The 22,460-nt window shown below is 46.5% G+C and overlaps 1 protein-coding gene and 1 pseudogene across 2 annotated transcripts in view; both read left to right on the forward strand.

The window, feature by feature from the left end:
* LOC139055859 (probable ATP-dependent DNA helicase HFM1) overlaps positions 1–22,460 on the forward strand; it is a 531,554-nt gene that overhangs the window by 274,784 nt on the left and 234,310 nt on the right. For both annotated transcript variants that reach the window (XM_070533424.1, XM_070533425.1), the window contains exon 14: positions 11,656–11,703. In XM_070533424.1, the coding sequence (XP_070389525.1) occupies positions 11,656–11,703 (48 nt within the window). The remainder of the gene's footprint in view (positions 1–11,655; positions 11,704–22,460) is intronic.
* Positions 2,753–9,271, forward strand: LOC139055860 (uncharacterized; annotated as a pseudogene).

The following is a 22,460-nucleotide window of genomic DNA, read 5'->3' on the forward strand; positions in this document are numbered from 1 at the left end:
CACACACACTGCAACCACTAATGGCTAATAGTTTTGCGACTTCCAAACTACTATTTAAAGGCTATAAAGACAACGTTCCACACGGTTGCACCTGCAGAAACACGTTTCGCGAAAAGATGCTCTGACCAACCTGCAATACCAAATATACACAAAACACACTGGCGCACACACAAAAAGAAAACTAGCCAATTACTGTCTAAAGGCAAAAAAAATCTGCAATTAAAAAAAAAGAAACAGGAAGAAGCTCAAAGCATGCACAAAAAATTTGTTTTTTCCCTGCAAAAATAAAAAAAAAACGTCCGTCCGTCGCAAACATCACCGCAAAACTTCTACCTGCGTGCTCACACCTCCTAACGCGTCCCATATTATCGCTGGGCCGCTGTTCTAAGAAAACTGTTGGGGTCGCTGACCTCCGCGCGTCTCACTTTCGGTGCACGTCTTTCCCTCATGGTGGCACGCATTCAAGCAACGTCGCCACCACCAGGAAGCGGGGCCTTCAGATGCCGTGCGCGTCTCTCAAAGAGCTCGATGACGATCGAGCCCCGCAACTCGGTTGCGCCATTAACGGAGAAGTGGAAAAGTGAGAGGCCGAGGAAAGCTTTGAAACGGTAGGAACAGTGGGATAAGTCAACTCGGCGTATTGATTCTCTTGACGGCGAAGTGGCGCTTGATGTTTCGCTGAGAACAAGCTGTCGGGTGGGCAACACAGCAACAAAGAACGTCAAGCGGAAAGTCAGAGAGGCCGAAATAATCTCATTGGTGGCGGCAATGGAAAAGAAACCTGCCATGAGTAACTACTTAGGAGGAAAAAACGAAATCAGGAAGCAAACAATTCATGATAACTCAAACGGAAGCTCATTACTTTTCGAAGCGAGATCGGGATGCCATTGAAAACGCACCTAAAAGCGAGGTATAAGAAGGAAGCAGAAGAATGTGGTTGCTGCGGTAAAGTTACGGAAACGATGTAGCATGTTTCATTATAGCGTGAAGACGTCTACCCAGCGGTCGATGTAGGCACCATTGACCCCCTTGAAGCCCTTGCGTACAGCGAGAGCAGTGGAAAAGTAACCATGTCCGCAATAGGGATTAGTATGAGGCGTTTGGAGGATTGGTCGAAGAAAAGAAGAGAAACGCAAAAAAAGAGACGTACAAAAGCACAGTTCGCAATTCACTCCGTGCGCTGTGACTGGAGCGCCGCCGTGCGTGCAGTGGCTGCACGTCTACCGATAACCGACACGTGCGCTACTGCGACACGCCCCTTTGATAAGGGCTTATATACCGCGGCGCCGAGCGTAGCCCCCGCACTTCTTCCCCGCTTATCATAGACGGCGGCCTGGCTGTGCTGGCGCTGTGAAATTCCTTTTGCGTACTTTCCCTGCAACTGCCTGGTTCCTGCCTGCCTGGAAGAACACTACATAATGGCGAAGAGGATGGGATGCAGCAACAGCGGGACCCTGCAGCGAAGTTGCCATTCTCTTCTTCACTTCGGAACCGACAATACTGCGAGATGGCCTCGCAGCTGGGACAGATGGAACCTTTTGACGACTCGACCAGTGACTGGACGTCGTACGACGAGCGACTCTCATCGTACCCGAGGGCAAACTGTGAGTGGCCCTGAAGTTGTGGTATCTGACAATGGGCCACCATTCATCTCTGCTGTGTTTTCAAACTACCTTAAGAGCATTGGCACGCGCCATATAAGGACGTCAGCCTACCATCCGAGTAGTAATGGACAGGCTGAACGATTTGTCCAAACATTGAAAGCGGCACTGCGGAAAAGTACTGCCGCTAGCTTAAGCACAACATAGGGAGGGTTTTTGTTTTCTTACAGGAACACTCCAAATGCGACCACAGGCGAGGCGCCGGCCACTCTCCTGCTACAGCGTCGACTCCGCACCCGTCTAGATGCAGTCAAGTCGTCGCTGCAGCAGAAGGTTTCGACGCGGCAGTTCGTCCAGACAGTGCGTCGCAAGCAGCGCGCACGTGGATTCGCTGCGGGTGAAAGTGCTCTTGTGCGAAATTGCAGACGTGGTGGAAAGTGGTTGCCTGGGGTTGTGTTAGGGCAGACTGGATCTGTTCCATACAGAGTTCGTGTGGAAATGGTGGAGGTGTGTTTGCCTGGAAGCGCCACCAGAACCACATAATTCAAGCTAGGAATATGGACTTTCCTTACATCTCTGAACAGCGAGTCGACCCCGAGCCGCCGCGATCCGAGATGAGGCCGGCGCAGCAAGCTTCGTCTTCTCTTCCAGCCACGGCAGAGTGGCGTTATCCTGCAAGGCAGCGGCGCCCTCCAGACCGCTATGTGCCATGAACTACTTTTCGTTTGAACGCATGCGCCCGAACTACAATAAGAACGGGGGAGTGTAGTGGCTGCACGTCTACCGATAACCGACACGTGCGCTACTGCTACACGCCCCTTTGATAAGGGCTTATATACCGCGACGCCGAGCGTAGCCCCCGCACTTCTTCCCAGCTTATCACAGAAGGAGGCCCGGCTGTGCTGGCGCTCGCAAGTCACCTTGTCTATGGAATAAAGAAATTCCTTTTGCGTACTTTCCCTGCAACTGCCTGGTTCCTGCCTGCCTGGAAGGACACCACAATGCGGCTGTCAGAGAAGACACTCGTTGAGAACCCGAGTAGAAGGAAACGTCTCCGCATGGTCTCCGTGCTGCCGCCGGAATACGAATCCATACCGCCGTGGAGACGCGTATGCCATGACCGCGTTTAACGCGTATTTTTTTTTTGAATAATGAATTGCTGCGTAGTCGGCTGTACCAACAGGTACACGTCGTGCCCAGCGGGGACGAAGTTTCACGGTTTCTCAACTCGTCCGTGCTTTTTCGGGCAGCGGCAACAGTGGATCACGGCTGTGCGACGAAAAAAGTAAGTTTGGTTCCCGTGACCGTGTCTTCTCTCTCGGCCGTCTCGCGTTCTGCGTTTTTGTTTTTCTTGTGCCACTTTTATCTGCACATTTCAGTGTCGACAGAACAAACTAGGAGCACTCCCGTACAAAAAAAATTATTGAGAAGGCATTGAATTATCATTGGTCAATCTTGAGTTTTTTATTGAGGAATTGTGGAAATTTTGTTGGAGAATTGTTGGGCTGACTGTTGAGTGGTCTTGAATATTGGCGACTGAAATTTATTTGAAACACCATTGGGTGCCTTAATGTTGAATAATTGTTAAGTTACCATTGAAATTCCATTGCGCTTAAATGGTTTGTGTTACTTTTGTTGAATGGTTGTTGGGTTACCATTGATGCTGCATTGAACTGACGTTGTGGTAGTTCCGTTGATCTGTTGTTGAGTTATAGTTGTCACAGCACTGAAAAGTACATTGTGGCCCAGTTGAGATGTCATTGAGATTTCAGAAGTCACCATTGAAATATGATTGACATTCCGTTGGGCTAGGGGATTTTTATTCATATATTGAAGTTGCTTTGCGATTCACACTTGCATGCCCCGGTGCCTGCTCATAACTTTCACAAACACAAACAAAAGCAAAAGAGAGACTGATCAATTTGATGTACCTTTATTAACACTAAAGATGCGTGCCCATGAAACATTATTACAGTACATAAGGCACCACTACATCGAACCTGGAGACATAGGCTAGTACCTACAGCACTCCTAACAGTGTAAATACATCTGAAAAAAAAAACCTATACATATGAATTCAAACAAAACGACCATTGTCGTCTTCACTTGCGACTAAAGTTTATGACTAGAAGGCAAAGCGACTCAAAAGGCAGGGCTTAAGCATACCCTTTTAACAACCAATTTTGAACACATGAACACTTGAAGCTGCTTGCATGTGAATACATACACGACATCTGAATACGTTACATTAAAATGTTTCGCACACTAACCCATCACAGGAACAGTTACGGCTGACTTTGAGAAGGCAAAATAACAGACTTGAAACAAATGACTTCACGTAAATATATACAAGCTTTAGCACACGTCTTTCACCGCGATTAAAATTTAATGAAGTACCAAAGTAGACGTGTCTGAGCTTATTGTCTTCGAAAAGTATATAAATTCAGGTTCCCCAATTATATTATAAAATAACATCACTCAACTTAGCTATTAATTGATGAGACATCATTTAGAAAGTTGTCAGGCATGGTGAACACCTGAATCATGTTTCTGACGAGCCAGGTTTGCAAGAACAGTACACCATTTGTATATGTTAAATTGAGGTACAGAAGAGTTTGTTGGTGGTATTTCCTCAATTTACTGAGCTCATTTTCAGTTAATTTTGGTGGACTTGCACAAAGCTAATCAGAGCACATTTTGGGGCCTTTTTCACTATACCCAGCAACTAAGTGGTACCTCAGTCAATAAAAAGATAAGGCAAGGCTAAAACCTTGAACGATAAGAGAAGAAATAATTATTTAGCACAGGAAATTGGCAGTAACACACGGCTAACACAATTCCAAAGAACCATATAGATGGCCACCTGCACTTGCAGTATCAAGTACCCCAGAAATAGTCATAGAGGTTGGGAAAAGGTTTCAATGAATGGACAGCCAGATTATTGAGACAGTGAAAAACTCAAATAAATGCGTATACGAAAAACCAGTGACCTCAATTGCGCAGGTAAAATGCTATTAGGATGCTACCAGAATTTTATTGCATAAAATACAGGAAAGTTGCATAAAAATTGGGACAAAGCAGTAACAAAGACGAAGGGAGATACAGCACCCGTGTTGAAAAAAATTACAAGCGATATACATGCATATTTAAGCTCAAGGCAATTTTTTCTCCAATATATACAAAAAGAACACATGCACTCACGGCATAAAAGAAGGTTCCTGCGCCTGGAGAATACAGCACAGTACAAAGCAGCGTCATGAGAACCAAAAACTAGAGCTGCACGCTGCACATGGACGCTGCACACGAACATATGCAGCGTCCATTTCGTTGGGGGTGCGCCATCCAAGGATGCGTCATCCCCACCGCACGTGCCAACGATATTTTGTGACGAGTACCGCTAGCGGTCCGTGCTTCCGGAAGATAAGGCAGGATGCTATGAAAGGTGAGAACTCGGCGAAATAGGCACTTTCTTTTTAAGCTAGCTGTCAGGTGCAGACGTTTTTAGATGCGGTAATGTCTTCGCGACACCCGAGCCAAGATTTCGTCAGTAGGTGTGCTCGATGGTTCCTGTGACCGATTTCACTCTAGCGCTGGCAAAGGCGCAGCCGCTAAAGCAGAGGTGCGCAAACTTGGGGTCGAAACTCCCCTCTCCAAGAGGTAGCGGGACCATGTGGTCGCGGCTCCTCGAAGAGCTCCCCTAATTGAAGCAGAAATAGTACGGCGGGGTAGCCACATGACACACGGAAACTTTTAGAGGTCGCTAGAGCATAGCTTGGCTCGCACCATAATCCCCGCAAAAAAGAAAAGCGCAGTGACTTCACACAGACGAGATGGCCAAGTGCGCACGCACTTAGAGTGGTGCATACTTAGGAGTGAATAAAGGGAAAATCAGACATCCACCCGTTCGTAGCAAGTGCTACAAAGGAAACCCATACGGGTATGGGTTTCCTGTGTAGCACCCGTATGGGTTTCCTTTGTATCAATTGCTACGAACGGTTGGATGTCTGATTTTCCCTTTATTCATTACTTCTCTCCACCTTGCGGGTTTCCGCAGAAGTACTACGTCATACTTAGGAGTAAACAGCAGTGCATGCAGTCATTCCGGGGGTGATCAAACGCGCAAAGCCTGCAACATGGGGACAAATTTGCATGCGAAACAAATATCGAGTCTGTAAATTCTAGTCTTAGGAGATCTGGCAGTCGTTGGTTTTAGTTTGTTTGTTTTAGTCTTTCACCATAGCCTGACAGGGAGAGAAGGGGGAGCAGATCCATGATATGGACCTGCTGGCTGTAAATGAGATTGCTCCAATGTAAAGCAGTTCTATTGCAGCGCCTCAGTCCGCGTGTGCTATATCAGTGTGAGCCAAACATTGCTGGTTGCAACTGTTCAAAACTTACAGTAGCAATGCCCCCGCCCTAATTAGACACATTTTCTTGTTCAATGCCAAGCTGCATTGCAATTGTCTAGAGAAGTTACGGTGTGCATATTTCTTAGAATTAAGAAGCGGAGAACAGCCGTAGCAACTGCTGCAGATCTCGCCCACTCCTTAGCATCTTTGCCAAACGTGGTGCAAGATGGACCACCTGCTGCCACCATGGATGTGCCAGCTTCTCCAGCACCAGCAGTCACACTACCGCTGGAGCAACCTGAATGCACCGACGGGAATAACGAACCCAACAGCTGCAAGGAGTTGAGGTAGGTTCTGTTGTACTACCATAAGGTACCGAGTAAGTGCGCACTCAAAATTTGCAGAGTATAAAGAAAGGAATCCAGGCTGGATGCTTCTTGTGTTTGAAAGCTAAAAGTCAGAACAGACATATTGCCGTAAATGGCAAACAATGCAGCAGTGAATAACAAACAACTGAACATTTATTATGGTGAACTTGTGCCAGAAATAAACGAAAAGCAGCCTTTACTGCCTCCGTTAAAAGCACATCACCCTGGTGCAACACAAAACAAAATAACGGTACACTGAAGAACAACCTGGAACACGAAACATGCACAGTCTTATCGAGTGTAGAACGGCTTGAGAATACTAATGTGAATGACCTCGGGTCGCAAATGGCTGCATGAAAAAAGCTGGGTTTTGTCAGCCGCCACTTCATCGTTCGAGTTCCCCAAGCAACGAACAATCCTGTAGGATCCAGTCCTTGCTGTTGTTATCCCTACTAAAAACCTGCGATGGTAGTGGCCTTCTTGTTGATAACAATGAACAAGAAGGGAACCAGTTTTAAGAAGGGAATTCATTTTCACCTAGTTTCCCAGGGGCACTGTGGTGAGCCTTGCATGGGCTTTTGTGTCTTAGTGTGCCTGGTTAGCGCTTCTCGACATGGCATACAATCGGTATTCTAGATTAAGATAAAGCTAGAAAACACCTTGTTCTCTTGTCTGAAAATTTTAACATGCTATCAATTTTATGCAGGTCTCAACTCAGACACTACAGACACCGCAAGGCCCCAGCAAAGGAATCCTGATGATTGCCTGCACCCTGTTCGCCGGTGCATGCGAGGCATCCACCCAGGTTGAATTCTTTGCACCTGAAGAGCCTGCAATGGCTGACGCAAGTGTTACTGCATTGCGGTTGGAGGACCACAAACCAAAGGGCTTCCATGGCTACCAGACCTTGGTGGACAAGGAAGACGACGATGCCCTCAGAGACCTGACTGGGGTGACAGTTACGGTGTTTCTGGCCCTGTTGAGCCTCTTGCCACAGGTAAATATTAGACCAGCTTCCAAATGACACCAACGAGAGCATATTCACAAGTTGCCCAATTTAAATTGAACTGAAAAATAGATATGCTGATGTCATGCACGTTCATCTAAAGGCACAGCCTTTTTTATATTTGATGCCCCTTGGGAATTGGACAACCACCTAACACAGTTTTTTCTCGTTATAGATAATGAACCGCACACATGCGTACAAGATATCTAATGTACTAGGGCTTTCTTTACATTTTAACGTGCCGTGGAATTTGTCGGAGCATATGGTACTGCAGCATGGTGGTATTTCTCCTTGTTTTCACGTGCGCTAGCAGACAGTGTATCTGCTAACGATATTTCAGCTACCTCAGTGCAAGCTGAGTGACATATCGATCACAACTAAAACAAAAAAGTGACTTCCTGGTCTTTTGATGAAGAAGGAGATGGTGGTTTAGTGAGATCAGGTTCATCTTTTAATCCTTTCACAATGCACTTCAATGGGTAACTAGCTTGCTTTTGCCCGTAGCATGGCCCTCGAAAATCAGTGTGATAATTTATGTATGAAGACAGATTTTGAGTTCCAAATACGGATCTCAGAGAAGCTTTGCAAAGCGACTGAATCTCAGGCGTGTCAAATGGGTTGGGATCCAATAAACCAGGAGGGCAAGTCCCCCTGGTATTCTCAAGTCTAACAAGATTGTGACAGTGGACAAGACCATCAACTGCATAAGGATTGCCAATGTTGGACTTTGCGGTTTGAGAATGAATGAGAAACATATGTCTAAATTGATACTCTGGTGATTTCAAGCTTGCATTTGACAATGTGGTCGCACTAGGCGCCAGGGGGACGAACCTGAACATCGTCAAGTGCGACATTCAGATAAGAGTGTTGGTGTGAGGCACAAAACAGCACTACACAGGAGTGTTTGCATCAATGTGCCAGATGCACAGGCCAGAGGAGCTTGAACTTGGGAGGGATGTCTAGCCGCACCAAAATACAGCCTGCTTGTGTTCAGGCATTGGATGGTTTGAAGAAACCATTCATGCACCTAAAGCACTAAATCAGCTGGACATTCTTTGCAAAACTGTGGAAGTTTCTGAATTAGTTAGAACAAAAAAAAGCTTTGAAGGTTGGTTTTATCACTACTGTAAATCTGCTCACAAAATGCCTCTCATGTTACAGGTGCGGGGCGAGAGATACTTGAACCTGGCGGTGGACAGCAAGCTTTTGCTTGTTGTCATGAAGATGAAGCATGGCCTCGCATTCTCTGCATTGGGCATTTTGTTCGGCGTACATCGAACTAGCGCGCCGCGCATTTTCTATGCCGCTCTGGATGTCCTGTCCGTCAGCGCCGGAGGGTGGATCAAGTGGTTTTCGAGGGATGTGGTACAGGCATCGATGCCTTCCTCTTTCCGCCTGAACCATCCCAATTGTAGGGTTATTTTAGACTGTTCGGAAATCAGAAATGAGAAGCCAGGTAAAGTTGCAGATAGGGTAAACTACTGAAGCAACTACAAGAGCGACTTTACACTGAAATTTCAAGTTGGGATCACGCCATTCGGTTACATAACATTAATTTCAGATGTGTTTGGTGGCAGGTCGAGCGACACGTACATCATCGCCAACTCTGGATTGGTTAACCTGCTGGAACTGGGGGATATGCTGATGGCGGACAAAGGTTTTCCCCATTTAAAGTGCGACTTGGAAAGTAAGGACGTCACACTTGTCATGCCACCATTTCCAAAGGCCAGCGAGCAGTTTACCAAGGCGGAGATGGAAGAAACTTATAAGGTTGCATCTCGCCGCATTCATGTGGAACGGTGCATTCAACTCATCAAGAGTTTTGCGAACTTGAACGAAAGGCTAACCCCAGAACTCAGGTATCACATCGACAAGGTGTGCAAGGTGCATGACAAGGTGTGCAGCGTGCTGGCTAACCTACAAGGTCCTTTCATGAAGACTGTGTGAGTGATTTGAACAGAAGCAAATGTTTGGACAGCTCTTGTTATTTTTGCTGTATTGTGCAAGCGTGCCCACATTTCGTTCAATAAAAAAAACAACATGCTTCAAAAGTAAACATTGCTAAAGTTTAATACAGATTTCGGTGCCTCAGCACAGCTGGGAAGTGATGCCTTGTTATACATGTGATGATACATGTGATGCCTTGTTATACATCTCAAGCTGCTTCGCCAATGGCCGTTTCCACACATTTGCTATGGACGTCTTCGTTGATGCGTCCTCTTGATTGACATATGTAATCACTGCTGGCGAATGCTTGCACTGCCCTGAGACACCACCTCTACAGGTGCTGTGAGCTTGTGTGATGTTCCTTCGGGCATCCAGCTGATGAGAAAAGAAACGTATGCATTTTAATACTGCACGAAATTGAGGGAACAATTTGATAAACCTTATTAGCTCACCATCTACCTTTCTCAAAATTTGGGAATGTAATGCGAGGACAGCTAGAGCTGTGCACGAATGATTTATTTGTTAGAAACATGAAGCAGTGAACTGAGTTGCCTGGCATAATAATGTCAACACACCTAGTGGCACGGCACCACTACGACTACTCTGTAGAATCAAGCTAGGACGAAGATTAGCTAGGCTACCAAAACTAGGGTTTGCAGGAAAAAATGGCTGTGGCTTAGCTAAGGTTAAGCCCAGGATGCGAAGCATACTAGCCTTTATTTTAGTTGTTGAACCACTGTTTAGCCTGGTGAACTGCTGTTGCTTGGCTATATTTGGTTCGGCTAGGCGAAGAAAAAACTCATGCAGGCGAGTGCACGAGCTGAGACCCGCCTATGTAGCTACGCGGCCGCAAGCGAGCGCACGAGTTGAGCCTCCGCTTTTGCAGCTGTTATGACGTCATATGGCAGCTACGCGGCCGCGCGCTGCGCAGCAAGGAAGAGCGTGGTTGTGCGGCTAGTATGCTTCGCATAAAACAAAGTGCGGCTTTCCGGCCCGCGTAAGTAAGCTGTGCGGGCCTTGTGATGACAGAATTGCATAAACATAGACGCTTCTGTGCATTTCTCGTATATACTTTACGACGACATTATGGAATAAACAGTTGAAAGCAGTACCTGTCCTGTGTTTGACCTTCCTTTTGAGCCGTGTCCCTTGTTAGCGCTTTACAATACTTTTTCTTTGTTTGGAAGGCAACATAAAGAAAAAAAAACGGGTCATTACACCAAGCGGCTAACTTAAGCGAAACACTGCGCAAGACGCGGCGACATGGCTACGCATAGTCATGACCCGAAGCCGCGGTCGCAACAAAGGAACGCCGCCTAGCCAGTGGCCGTGACTTTATCTAAGCCATCGATAATTCTGTATAGTCTCAATATGTTGCAAGTACACGGTTAGTGGGTACGCATCAAATATTTTCTAAGCGTGAAAGAATGATAACTTACCTCGATCGTTATGGAGTAAGCCTCTTGCGAGACGCGCGCCTGGCGCACGCATTTGGCCGACGTCGCCGTAGCAAACCGTTCGTGCACGTCAAAAACATGCCCGCTTTGATGCAGTTTTTCGCCTTTCTTTGTAGTGGCATCGCGGAAGAACGATCCCACTTCAATATCTTTAAAGCCAGCTCGAAGGACTAATGCGCCAACCACGGGCACTTGCACCACCATAGCTTCTTACGCAAGGAGTCACTACTGTCTGCAACGATTCTCAATATTGCACGCAAATAGCGCCGCAAGTGGCGCTGCGTGCGGCAACTAGCCAACTAGCCCACTTATCCCTGTTAAATATGTTGCTTTCAAGGCGCGCCCTATATGTCCCGCACGGAGTGTATAGGGGATCGGAATTTTGGTTGTGGGAGTTCATGGTGTTTTTTTTCCTTTTTTATTGTTTAACCTAGGTAGTGCATTAGGCAGTATAATAGCAAGAGCTTGGAGGCGCAACCCACCACCCCGTTCGAAAAGTCATAACATCCATCCAGAATAGAGCCGATGACCGGCGCATGTGTAGCGCTGATGCAGATACGAAGACGCTGTGTGTGCTGTCCTGTGTTGAGCCGTGTCGGGAAATGACGTATAGTTTCCGTGAAACTCAAATCTGCGGGAGACGGCGAGAAAGAAAAACGCTTCTGCGCTAAAGCAAGTCGCGTACACTAAATGTCATTGACCACATAGCCATTAGACCGATTAGTTGTCGGCCAAGTCCTGGGGAGCTGTTCATTGACTGACTGACTGATTGAATAATTGGACCTTCGGAGTACAGTGGCAAGGGGTACCAAGCGTGGCCTCCCGCGAATTTGAATGTACCAATTGCATTTCGTCGTTCTTATAGTACGCAGCAAATGTTGGGGTTGCTGGCGTTTGTGAAGGTACGGCGACGATTCGTTTGTGCAGGTTTCCCTCCAGGACTTTCCAGATCGGGCGGGGAGGAGGCGCTGCATGGTGAGCCAGTCAATATGCTCTCCCGATGTCGTTTTTCACGTCTTCCGGTGTAACCTGGACAACCATGCAGTTCTGGCCATGACAGTTAACATGACAACCATGACAATTCTGGCTCAAGCGTTTTTCTAGTGATACCCGTTGGGAAGCTCGGTCGGCCCACATAATGGTGAGATATACAAAAGGACAACTCCACTCGTGTGGAGTTAGCTGACTCGCTGCACTAGTTCTGTAGAACGGTTATATCCAATGTTGTGTCTGTGTATGCGAAGTTTTATTTATTTAGGTTCATGCTTTTTAGAACACAGTGTACAGTCTACTCACAGACCAAGCACGCCGGCAACAGTTCTTGTTCATATACATTGAGAAGCAACGGTTTTATGCGACGCTTTTCTTCCAAAAGCATGAGCTAGCCGGGCCGACAATGAAGATGCTGGGAGTGATGGTGATGGTTAAGTGCAGATGACGGAGATGACGTTCATAATGTAAATGTTCACAATATATATATATATATATATATATATATATATATACCAGAAAAAAAGCAGTTCTGGGTCCGGGTAAATATTCACAGTGAAGTAGACGCGCGTATGAAGCGGTTTATTACCGCTTCATACGCGCGTCTACTTCACTGTATATATATATATATATATATATATATATATATATATATATATATATATATATATATGTATATATATATATATATATATATATATATATATATATATATATATATATATATATATGTGTGTGTGTGTATGCAGCACGTTGCACCGCTTAAGAAACTTACCAGGACGGCGTGCAGATGAAAAGGTGAAAACAAGAAAATGAAAAGAACAAATACACCTTAAGCAACCTAATTTCAACAGTAGATGCGCGAAAGGGGTAAATACAGCATTCTCGACTTATAGAATGAGTAAATAGCGCCATGAACGAAAACACTGGATGACACATACAGCTAACAATCCGATTATCTACTTGTAACGAGGAAACGACTCAGTCATCAGTTTTACGGTGTAATACACGATCTAGATATCTTACAGACGTTCGAATAACTGGAAAAAAAGATGTAAAGCATGATAAATGACAATGTGCTGCACACGTATGCGTGAGCAGGTCGTGCTACTAAAACACGATCACACACAAGATGATGCGCGAACTATAAGAACAGTCCTACGGAAATTAACCGCTGTTTAAAATTCCCGAGGGTTGCAACGTGGGCTTGTTGATAATGCATCTTCAAGGGGAGTACGGTAGAACGATTCAAAGACGGGACAAAAGAAGACACAAAGGGACACACACAGTGCTGTGTGTGTCCCTTTGTGTCTTCTTTTGTCCCGTCTTTGAATCGCGCTACCGTACTCCCCTTGAAGTTGTTCAAAAAACAATTTTTTTTAGTTTTGCCCGTCATCTTGCGTGTGTGTGATCGCACGCGTTCTTCGTGTGGGCGCTGTGAGAACTGTGCAGCGCAAATTCACATGCACGATCGAAAACCAATTATAGCCTACACGCAGCCGCTCGCCGTGCTCGTCCTAGCTGACTGATGTGAGCGCTGTTGTATCTGGAGGACGATCCCACCGCTGTCCCGCGGATATTGGATCTGGCCGTTGAATGCGGGAGTTGGCCGTCACTGAGGAGGACTTTGAGATGAAAATTTGAGGTTTCTTTACATTATTTACATTAAGGATACAAAGAAATTAACAGTAATAAAGTCATTGGTGGCCGGCAGCAAGTCGGACGCTGCGGCCCATGGCAAGAAGCCCGAAGAGATGAATGAAGGAATGCCTGCTCGCTTCTCTGTGCTCCCGGTCTTCGGTGCCAGTCGTCGAGCCCGCTCAGGTGTCGTCATCTGCGGCCAATGGTAGGTGCGAGTGCATTCGGCTCAGGGGGTCGCTCCATGGGCATCACTGTCCGTACTTGCCTCCGGTATTGCCTTCCTGATCGGCAACTACCGTCACGATAGACGGAGGGGGGATTGCTCCCAGGGTTTAACGGTGAATTAGAGCCGTCGTTCCCTCCGGCTTTGCAAGCGCTCAGCGGGGGGAGGCAGGTTGTTCTCGAGCGACTTTTCAGAGCCATAAAACAGCTTCGCTCGGGACCCAGGCCAGGCTGCCACTTTCTGGACGAGTCAAGCAGTGGGACAATAGCTCCGCGTGCAGCGCACGAGGAGGGTGGGGGTCGCCAACTTGTCTGGGCGTGCTGCGCCTTGGGAACGTGGTAGATGCGCTTCTGCGCACCTTAATTAGGCGCGACGGCGATTCGATGTGGTCTGGGCAACTCGAAGGATGCCAGGAAAAGGTCCCGGATCTAACAGCATGCCGGCGGGACCCATTTGTACGGATAACAAATTGATATCCGCATAAGTGGGTGCCGCTTGCATGAGATGTCTTTCCAGATGATGGTGCCTCACAAGTTGAACCGTGGTATCATCAGCATAGAGGATGCACTCAGAGCAGTTAAGCGATGATGGTAAGCCATTAATTTAAATGAGGAATAATAGAGGACCCAAAATTGTTTCTTGTGGAGCGCCCTGGTTGGTGATTATTAGAGAGGATAAAACGCTTCCATATCTAACAACCTGGGTTCTGTTAGTGAGGTAGCTTTGCTAAAGAGCTAAAGCAGGTCCACAAATTTCAAATGATTCACATTTAGCATACAAAATTGAGTGGTTAATAGTGTCAAAAGCTTTAGTTAAATGAACAAACACCGCCCCCGCCCATTTTATCAGTTTTATCAGCGATAATTCGGTTGATAAGTTAGCACGAAAACCAAACTGCTTAGGTGTCAAAAAGTTAAATCTTGTTAGGTGGTCCGTTAGGCGATTAACAAGGAGCTTCTCTATCCCTTTACTAAAATATGAGAGTATCGTTATAGGGCGATAATTAAAAAAGATATTTCGATCACCGTTTTTGAATACTGGAGTTACTTTTCCTTATTTGAGACTCGTTGGAAAAACGCCAGTACGAAATGCAGTATTAATAATGTTAGAGAGGACAAAAGATAGCTCACGAGCAACAAGTTTGATTTTAGATGAATGAATTGAATCTAGGCCACAGCCTGTGGTTTTAGACCTATTATAGTGTGACCAACTTCATTTGGCGAAGTGGGTTTTAAGAAAAAGGAGTGAGGCAAGCGGGACAACTTAGGTAAGTTAGTGACACCAGCTGCAGAACTCTTGAAGAATGATTCATTAAATGAATTGGCGACAGCTATATTATTAGTTAGAGTGATGGTGCCGTTCATAAACTCTGTCACAAGCGCGTCCTGTTGATTAAGATTTAAAAATTATTTCATTACGTTCCAATGCTTTCTACAGTCATTCCAATTTTCGAGCATATTATTTTGATAGTAGGTTCATTTAGCCTGTTTATGTAAGGCGCTGAGAGTTTGTGAATACAATTTGAAATGATTCCTAAGGGCGAGGTTAAATGGCTGGAGTTTTAATTTTTAGTAGAGGTTACCTTTTTTATTTATAGAGCGCAGTAATCTTCTAGTGATTCACGGGTGCCTGGTGTTGGAGTACCAACGTGATATGGAGGATAAGGGCGTACAAGTATTTATATTATCTGCTAGTTTCTCACTCAAAGTGTTGAATGCTTTGTTACCACAAGATTCCTCGGATAATAGGCCCCAGTCAGACCCGGATACCATGTCCACAAATTTTGCTGAATCGAAAGAACTCTTATTAACCATTTTATTTTTATATGTAGTTTGAGTATTGAGGAAGAGAAAATTGGATAATTGTCTATCAGATTAAAATTTACCATACCAGCTTTTTGATTAGTCATGGCATTACTGAGATTATGGTCGATAAGCGTATTTCGACCGGAAGGAGCACATCGTGTTGGAGAATATAGTAAAGATTTCAAACCATGTCCAATGAAGCACTTCGAGTATTGGACACAAGAACTAGCATTATTATTTGTAATGTTATTGTTATTGTCGCCTACAACGATTACAGTATTTTTGGTAATGAACGAGGTTAATGAAGTATCAAGGTCACCACGAAAATTATTGTAAGGTGATGATGGCGAACGGTAAATTAAATGAATGATAGCTCTTTTGTTGGTTGGCAGAAAGTCATTGTCAAATTCAAGCCAAACTGGAAAATGGAATATCTGCACGCCGTTTATAGGATAATGCATTTGACATAAATATTCCCGATCCACCGTGGCAATCCACCAGACGATTAAAAAATTCTGAATGATAGCCTAGTATGGAAAATAAAATGTCGTCAGCTGCAGATAACCATATTTCCTATAGACACATGAGTGAAAAGTGATGATTGGTTAAAGTAAGAAAGTTAACCATGTCATCAAAGTTTTTGGGTAAGCTTGGGACCTTAAAATGCATGATAGAAATCTGAAAAGTGGACGAAGAACTAAGAAGTTGCTTCAGCTCATGAACAGTGTGTGACGCCATGGTGGTTCACAGTCATCAAGGCACTCGAATACTGCTTTTGAAGCAAAAATGGCTAGGTCATCGACTCCACGGATGCGGTACACCCGACTGTCTGTAGACTTTCTTGTTTTGATGCCGCAGTTGTCGACGCAAAGGAACTGCCACTGCTTTAAGAGCCAATGCTTGAGCAAACAGCCGCTTGTTCTCCGGAGTCAGGTGATCGTTGACCAACATGGGCTTATCCTGATTCGTTTTGCCAATGGACCTGGTTGACAGACGCGCCTTCGTAGCTTTCGTAGCGAATTCAGTCTTCTTTTGACGAGAACAAAAACGCGCAATAATGTTCGGGCGCCCTTTAGCAGGGACCCTGTGCACAACATCAATCTCTGCAGGACTCACAGGACAAACAATTTTATTTGCGACATGTTGCAGAATTGCTTCACAGCTTTCGTCCTTTGTTTCCGGCACATCTTTGATTTCCACATTGTTCATGCGGGAGTATTGCTGCAATTCAGCAACCTGTTTTGCTAGCTGCTCGTTCGTTCGCAAGAGCTCCTTGCTTTCTTTCACCAGACGTTCCTGTTTAGTCTTCATTGTTTCAAACATTTTGTTAAAGAGGGCGATGCTCTTACGCAATTCTTCAACGTCTTTTTGTAATGAATCCATGTCTCTAGATAGCTCAGCACGCGTTCGCATTATGGTTTGGCAGCAATGGGTGCGGCAAGAAAAATGTGAGAAGAAATTCCTATGCAGTGACGCAAATGCAACCAACCTGCGTAGGTGCCGGAAAACGATCAACAGAATGTTGCGCTGCCGCGACCTCAGCTGCCAAGTGATGAATTCTGCGGTGATACCAGTTTATGTAGCTTCCATATGCCGATGGTTCCTGGGGAGATGGACAGGTGACGTTCGTCACAGGTGGCACGTGACGTTCTGCTGACACAGCCAGTCCTGTCGTATCTTCATGTAAGGCACACGCGCTTTGATTAATGATGGTCGATGCACTGGTGACGCTGGTTCGTGGTAATACTGCGCCGGATCTGTAGGAACCTGCGTAGGTGACGGAAAACGATCAAGAGACTGTTGCGTTGCCGCGACCTCAGCTGCCGAGTCACCAATACAAGTGTCAATATGGTTTGTTTCGTATCACATCACCAAGGTCCTTGACTTACTATCGTCGAGTACCGCAGCTACAACAGTGAGCCGACGAATGAAACGTGCGCTTGACTGTCCACTGATTGCAATGTCGATGGCACTGAAGGAAACGACGAGTCGTCGTCCCGTTCGTAAAGTTGGCTTCGCAGCGGTGCAGTCGAACAGTTGCTGTCATTTTGCACCACGTTATAGCGTTGGACGAATAGCGGTGCGAGCGGCGCTGGTAAAGTTATGCGCAACTCTCCTCCCTGCGGGGGCATTTATTGGAACACCTCGATTCCAAGAAAAAGCAGGGCCCCCACGGCGAGGCGGGGACAAGGTAGTGACGGACGGTCGCTAAAGACGCACGTGTTCAGGGGGGAACTCGTGCTCATTATGGCTGTAGTGGCTGTAGACGTGTCCACGTGCGCGCGGTGTACGCTGTGAGGATTGGGAGGTCAATCCCACCGTTCGTAACCAGTTGTTAAGATTGGAGTCGCGCATGAATTAGATGGTATCTGGCCCATGTAATCGTCCAACTTATCCACGCTGAGGACGTTGTTAAAGGGAAGGACTGCTTCTCATCGAGAACGAGGAATATGGGTTTATTTACAGTATCTACATAAGGACGTTGTAGTTCATCAGTCTAGCATGATTGCGAGAGAAAGGACACTGAGCAGCCGCACAACAGCGGTTTATAAACACTCAGTCCTCCCTCGATCCCTAGGTGAGAGAACCATTCGACCAGTCATCGTAGACGAGCCGCCTCATTGCGCGAGGGCTTGCACACAAACACACTTCCGCACAGGTTCACGGTCCCCAACCGAGGTCAGATGGTCTTCGCGGGACTCGGGGCTGACGTCAGGAACGGTGCGTGGGAAGAGGCCTCCAACTACGTTCCCTCGGAGACTCCCTTGATCACAGCAGACCGGGTCGGTGGTGGCGTGCTCAGTCACAAAGCCTGGTTCGTCGAACTCATCTCGGCTCCTGCGACGGAGAGTCGAAGACGCGCGTATGGTTCTCCGCACACAGTCGACTTAGTGACGCCGTGGCTAGCGGGTTGCGGTGGCTTTCAGGAAAAGTCGACGCCGCTCTCGCACCTGGCTGGCAAAACTTGCACATCAGCGGGCCGTTCTTAACAGCGCCTCCATGGCCCGGAATATCTCGACTGTCCAGCGCTGACAACCACTGGGCAGGAAGAGAACGGCTGGTGGCCAAGGGGTGATGCCTTGGCTCGCAGCGGCCACTTGTGTAATGATGTCACCGCCCCAAAACATCTAACAAGGACAGGCAACTGCAAAATGAACCCCACAACACGGCTCTGCGCCAAGATGGCGTACCTTGGGCCTCACTTTAGACCCACTAGGCTTCAAAGAAAACATAGGTGCAGAAACAAAAATGCTGAATTTCGCTAGGCCAATTTTTGATGCAATTTCGTGCTGACAAATTCAGCAATCATGGAGGGAATCCTGCTAAATGAGAGGGCACCTTCTTGGCTTAACAAAATTAACAATAGTAACCCTAAAATTTGGGCGGGACCCTTCAACGCAGAATTCAAATTAGCCTGCTCAAACCATGCGCATTGCTATGCAACTTTCCCTTCTTATATCAAACGGAGAAGTTGTACTCTTGGAGAATGAGGCTCCATCGGAGCAAGCGGCTATTTTTGTGTGACCTCTGATTGAGCCACGTCAGATGACAGTGGTCGGTCTCGAAGTTGAACTTCGCTCCGTACAAGTAACACGACAACTTCTGGATGGTCCAAACTAAACAAGGTCATTCCTTCTCTGAAGCGCTGTATGCTTGCTCTCTTACAGTTAGTTTACGGCTGGCATAGAGGATAGGATGCTCCTCGTTATTGTCGCTGACCTGACTAAGTACCACGCCCATACCTCTGTCGCTTGCGTGACATTGAACTATGAATTCCTTTGTGAAGTCTGGCGCGCGAAGCATAGGACGAGAAATCAATAGCGTATTCAAGCTTCGGAAAGCGTTCTCTTTGTCCTTATTCCACTTTGCGCTACTCGGTGCTCCCTTTCGGAGGGCGTCCGTTAATGGACTTGCCATTCGCGAGTAATTCGGAATGTACCTTTGATAGTACCCCACAAGTCCCAAAAATGAACGAAGGTCTGTTTTCGTGCATGGCTGAGAAAATTCTACAATCGTAGCTATTTTCAGCTCGGCCGGCCGTCTCGTGCCCTAGCCGACAACATGGCCCAGATAAGTAACCTGCGAACAACCAAATCTACACTTTTCCGCTTCCATCGTTAAGCCGGCTTCCCTCAACCGTGAGAACCCCTGTTTGAGGTGCGATACGTGTTGTTCTCAGCTGTCCGAAAAAATTGCTACATCATCGAGGTATGGCAAGGCGAACTCCTGCAAGTCTCTTAGGACAATATCCATTAATTTAGAGAAGCTAAGCGGCGCGTTCTTCAGCCTGAAGCTGAGCGCGAGACGGCGAAAAGTGCCTACAGGTGAGATGAGTGCGGCATAGCGGCTGGCACTTTCTGAAAGGGGAACTTGCCAGTACCCCCGCACGAGATCTATAGTTGAAATGTATTTAGCAGCGCTAACTCTTTCAATTCGTTCCTCAATGTTGGGTATCGGGTACAGCTGATCCCTAGTGATGGCGTTTAACTTCCTGTAGTCAACACATGAACGAGGCTCCTTGTTAGAGGTTTTTAACAGTATTAGCGGTGACGTGTAGTCACTCCCAACGAGCTCAATAACTCCCAACTCTAGCGTGCGCTGTATCTCTGCCTCCATAATCTCTCTCTCTCTCTTGAAGACACCTTGTAAGGCTTCGATCTTACGGGTTCGGTTGAAGTCAGCTCTATTTCATGCATTATTAGTTCGGTTCTACCTAGCTGATCGCTGAATCTGTCGAGATATTCCCCTAACACCCCTTTTGGCTCATCTAGTTGCTCGGGTCTTAGAGCGTGCGAGCATACCGAATGTTTTACTACTTCTTCAAGGCCGATTTCAGAGTTGGAGGTCGCCTTATACTCCTTAAACTTGGTACTAGTGCCATCCTGCTCTTTGACGGTATAGTTAACGACTTCGCTCTGTTCTACGTATACGGCTTCATCAAATTGCAGTGATATATCCTCACTTCCTCCCTGCGACCGGGCATTGTCAGAGCATAGTTAGTATCTGAAAGTTTGTGCAACACTTTAACGGGCCCATCCCAGTGAACTTCAAGCTTGTTCTTGAAGGTTTTAGGATCATTATTTGGTCTCCGGGGTTAAACGTACGAAGCCTCGCATTCTTGTCGCAATAGAATTTGGCGTTCTTTTGAGCTACTCCCATGTTTTTTTTCGACTAGTTCATGGGTTGCGCTTAGCCTTTCCAGCAGATTTAGCACGTATTCAACCACTGTTGGACTCTCGCCTCTTTCCTCCCACATCTCTCTTAACATTCTCAGTGGAGAACGGAGTGTCGTCCCATACTCTAGTTCTGCTGGCGAGAACCCTGTAGCCTCATGTGGAACCATTCGCAAAGCAAACAAAGTTGCTGGCAGACAGTTCTCCGAGTCCTCCTTGTGCTCGTAACAGAGCGCACGCAAAACCCGCTCAAGCACTGAATGCCACCTCTCTACACTGTTTGACTGAGGGTGATAGACGATACTGTGTATCGACTTTACCCCGCGCTTTTGCAAGAATGTGGAAGTGAGTGCGCTGGTGAATACTGACCCTTGATCCGCCTGAATTTCGGCTGGAAATCCAACTCGTGCAAATACTGTCAAAAGCGCGTCTACTACTTTGGTGGAGCTGAGCTCTTTCAGAGGGGTTGCTTCTGCAAACTTTGTAGCTGGACACAGCATGGTAAACAAGTACCTGTAGCGCGATTTTCTTTTTGGTAGAGGCCCTACCGTGTCTATCACAAGTCATCTGAAAGGTTCTATTAATAAGGGCACTATTTTTGTGGAGCTTTCCATGTCTCTCCTGGTTTACCAGAGCGCTGGCAGGCGTCGCATGATCTTACGCAGTTTTCTACGTCTTTGAAACAGCCAGGCCAGTAGTATTTCATAAGCAATCTTTTCTTTGATTTGTTTATGCCTAGGTGGCCGGACAACCCATTTCCATAACAGAGACTCAAAAGATCCTCCCTGTACTTAGTAGGTACGACTAAGTGATCTTGAATCCTACCCTTTCGATCTATGTAGTGCCGATACAACAATCCTCCTTTCTCTTGTATAGTGATGTTGCGCCTAGCAATGCCTTCTTTAGCTGTGTGGTGTAATTTAGCTAAGCTGTCATCATTCTTTTGCTCGGCTGCCAGTGACTCTCCGTCCACACGTAAGAGCTGATCAAAGTTATTTGAGGCCGGTGATAACAATGACCCTGTATCGCATGCGATTGCGTCAACTTGCTCTTCCTGCTGGCGTGATATTTGACACCCTGGCGATACGCTATCATTGAGCTCGTCAGCTGGGAGGTTTTCTTCAACGGTTTTTTCGTCCCTCGAGCCTAGCTCGGATTCGGTTATTGAAGTGATGTCGTTTGCTTGTTCCGCTGGAGCAGCTTGTGCATTTTCAGCCGAAAGCGACGCGATTTTACGAGCTTGGCCTCGCGTCAATGCCTCTACTACGCCCTCTCCCAGTTTAAGCCCCTTTTCAAGCAGTAACCGATTCGAACGATTCGAAAAAATGTAAGGGTACTGCAGTGACAAAATTTGGAAACTGCAGCCTCAGTCACTAGCTACCCAAATAGTCCACTGATTTTGACTGTGGCAATGGGCAGACACACGCTGTGTTCTTTTACAACCTGTTTGATCCATGCTACTTCTCCAGTGAAGTCATCTACCGTCACGTAAGACCGATGGACAATGTACATCGTGGCGGCACTGTCTCTTAGCACCCTGCATGGTTTTCCATTAACTTGCAGGTCATGAAGATATGGGCTTAAAAGTTTCATATTCTCGTCTTTTTCATCTACGTAGGAGAAAACTACGCTAGGCTTTCTGCAGTTCACTGCGACATGTCCCAGTTTGTGGCACTTATAGCAGCGGATCGGTCAAAAGATTCGAATTTTCTTTTCTGCTCTTTTTGTACGGTTTCCACGTTAGGTTTCTCCTCACTCTTTTCTGTGGGCTTTTCCTCTGTCTACAGGCTCCGATCATCTAGTCTGCGAACCCCTTTTGAACGGAAATGGTTTCCGCGGTCCATTTCAACCGTCCCAATTACCATCCTCGGCGATCAGCTTCCTACGCGTGGCGTACCC

The sequence above is a fragment of the Dermacentor albipictus genome, chromosome 2 (genome assembly GCF_038994185.2).
Source record: "Dermacentor albipictus isolate Rhodes 1998 colony chromosome 2, USDA_Dalb.pri_finalv2, whole genome shotgun sequence".
Taxonomy (NCBI): domain Eukaryota; kingdom Metazoa; phylum Arthropoda; class Arachnida; order Ixodida; family Ixodidae; genus Dermacentor; species Dermacentor albipictus.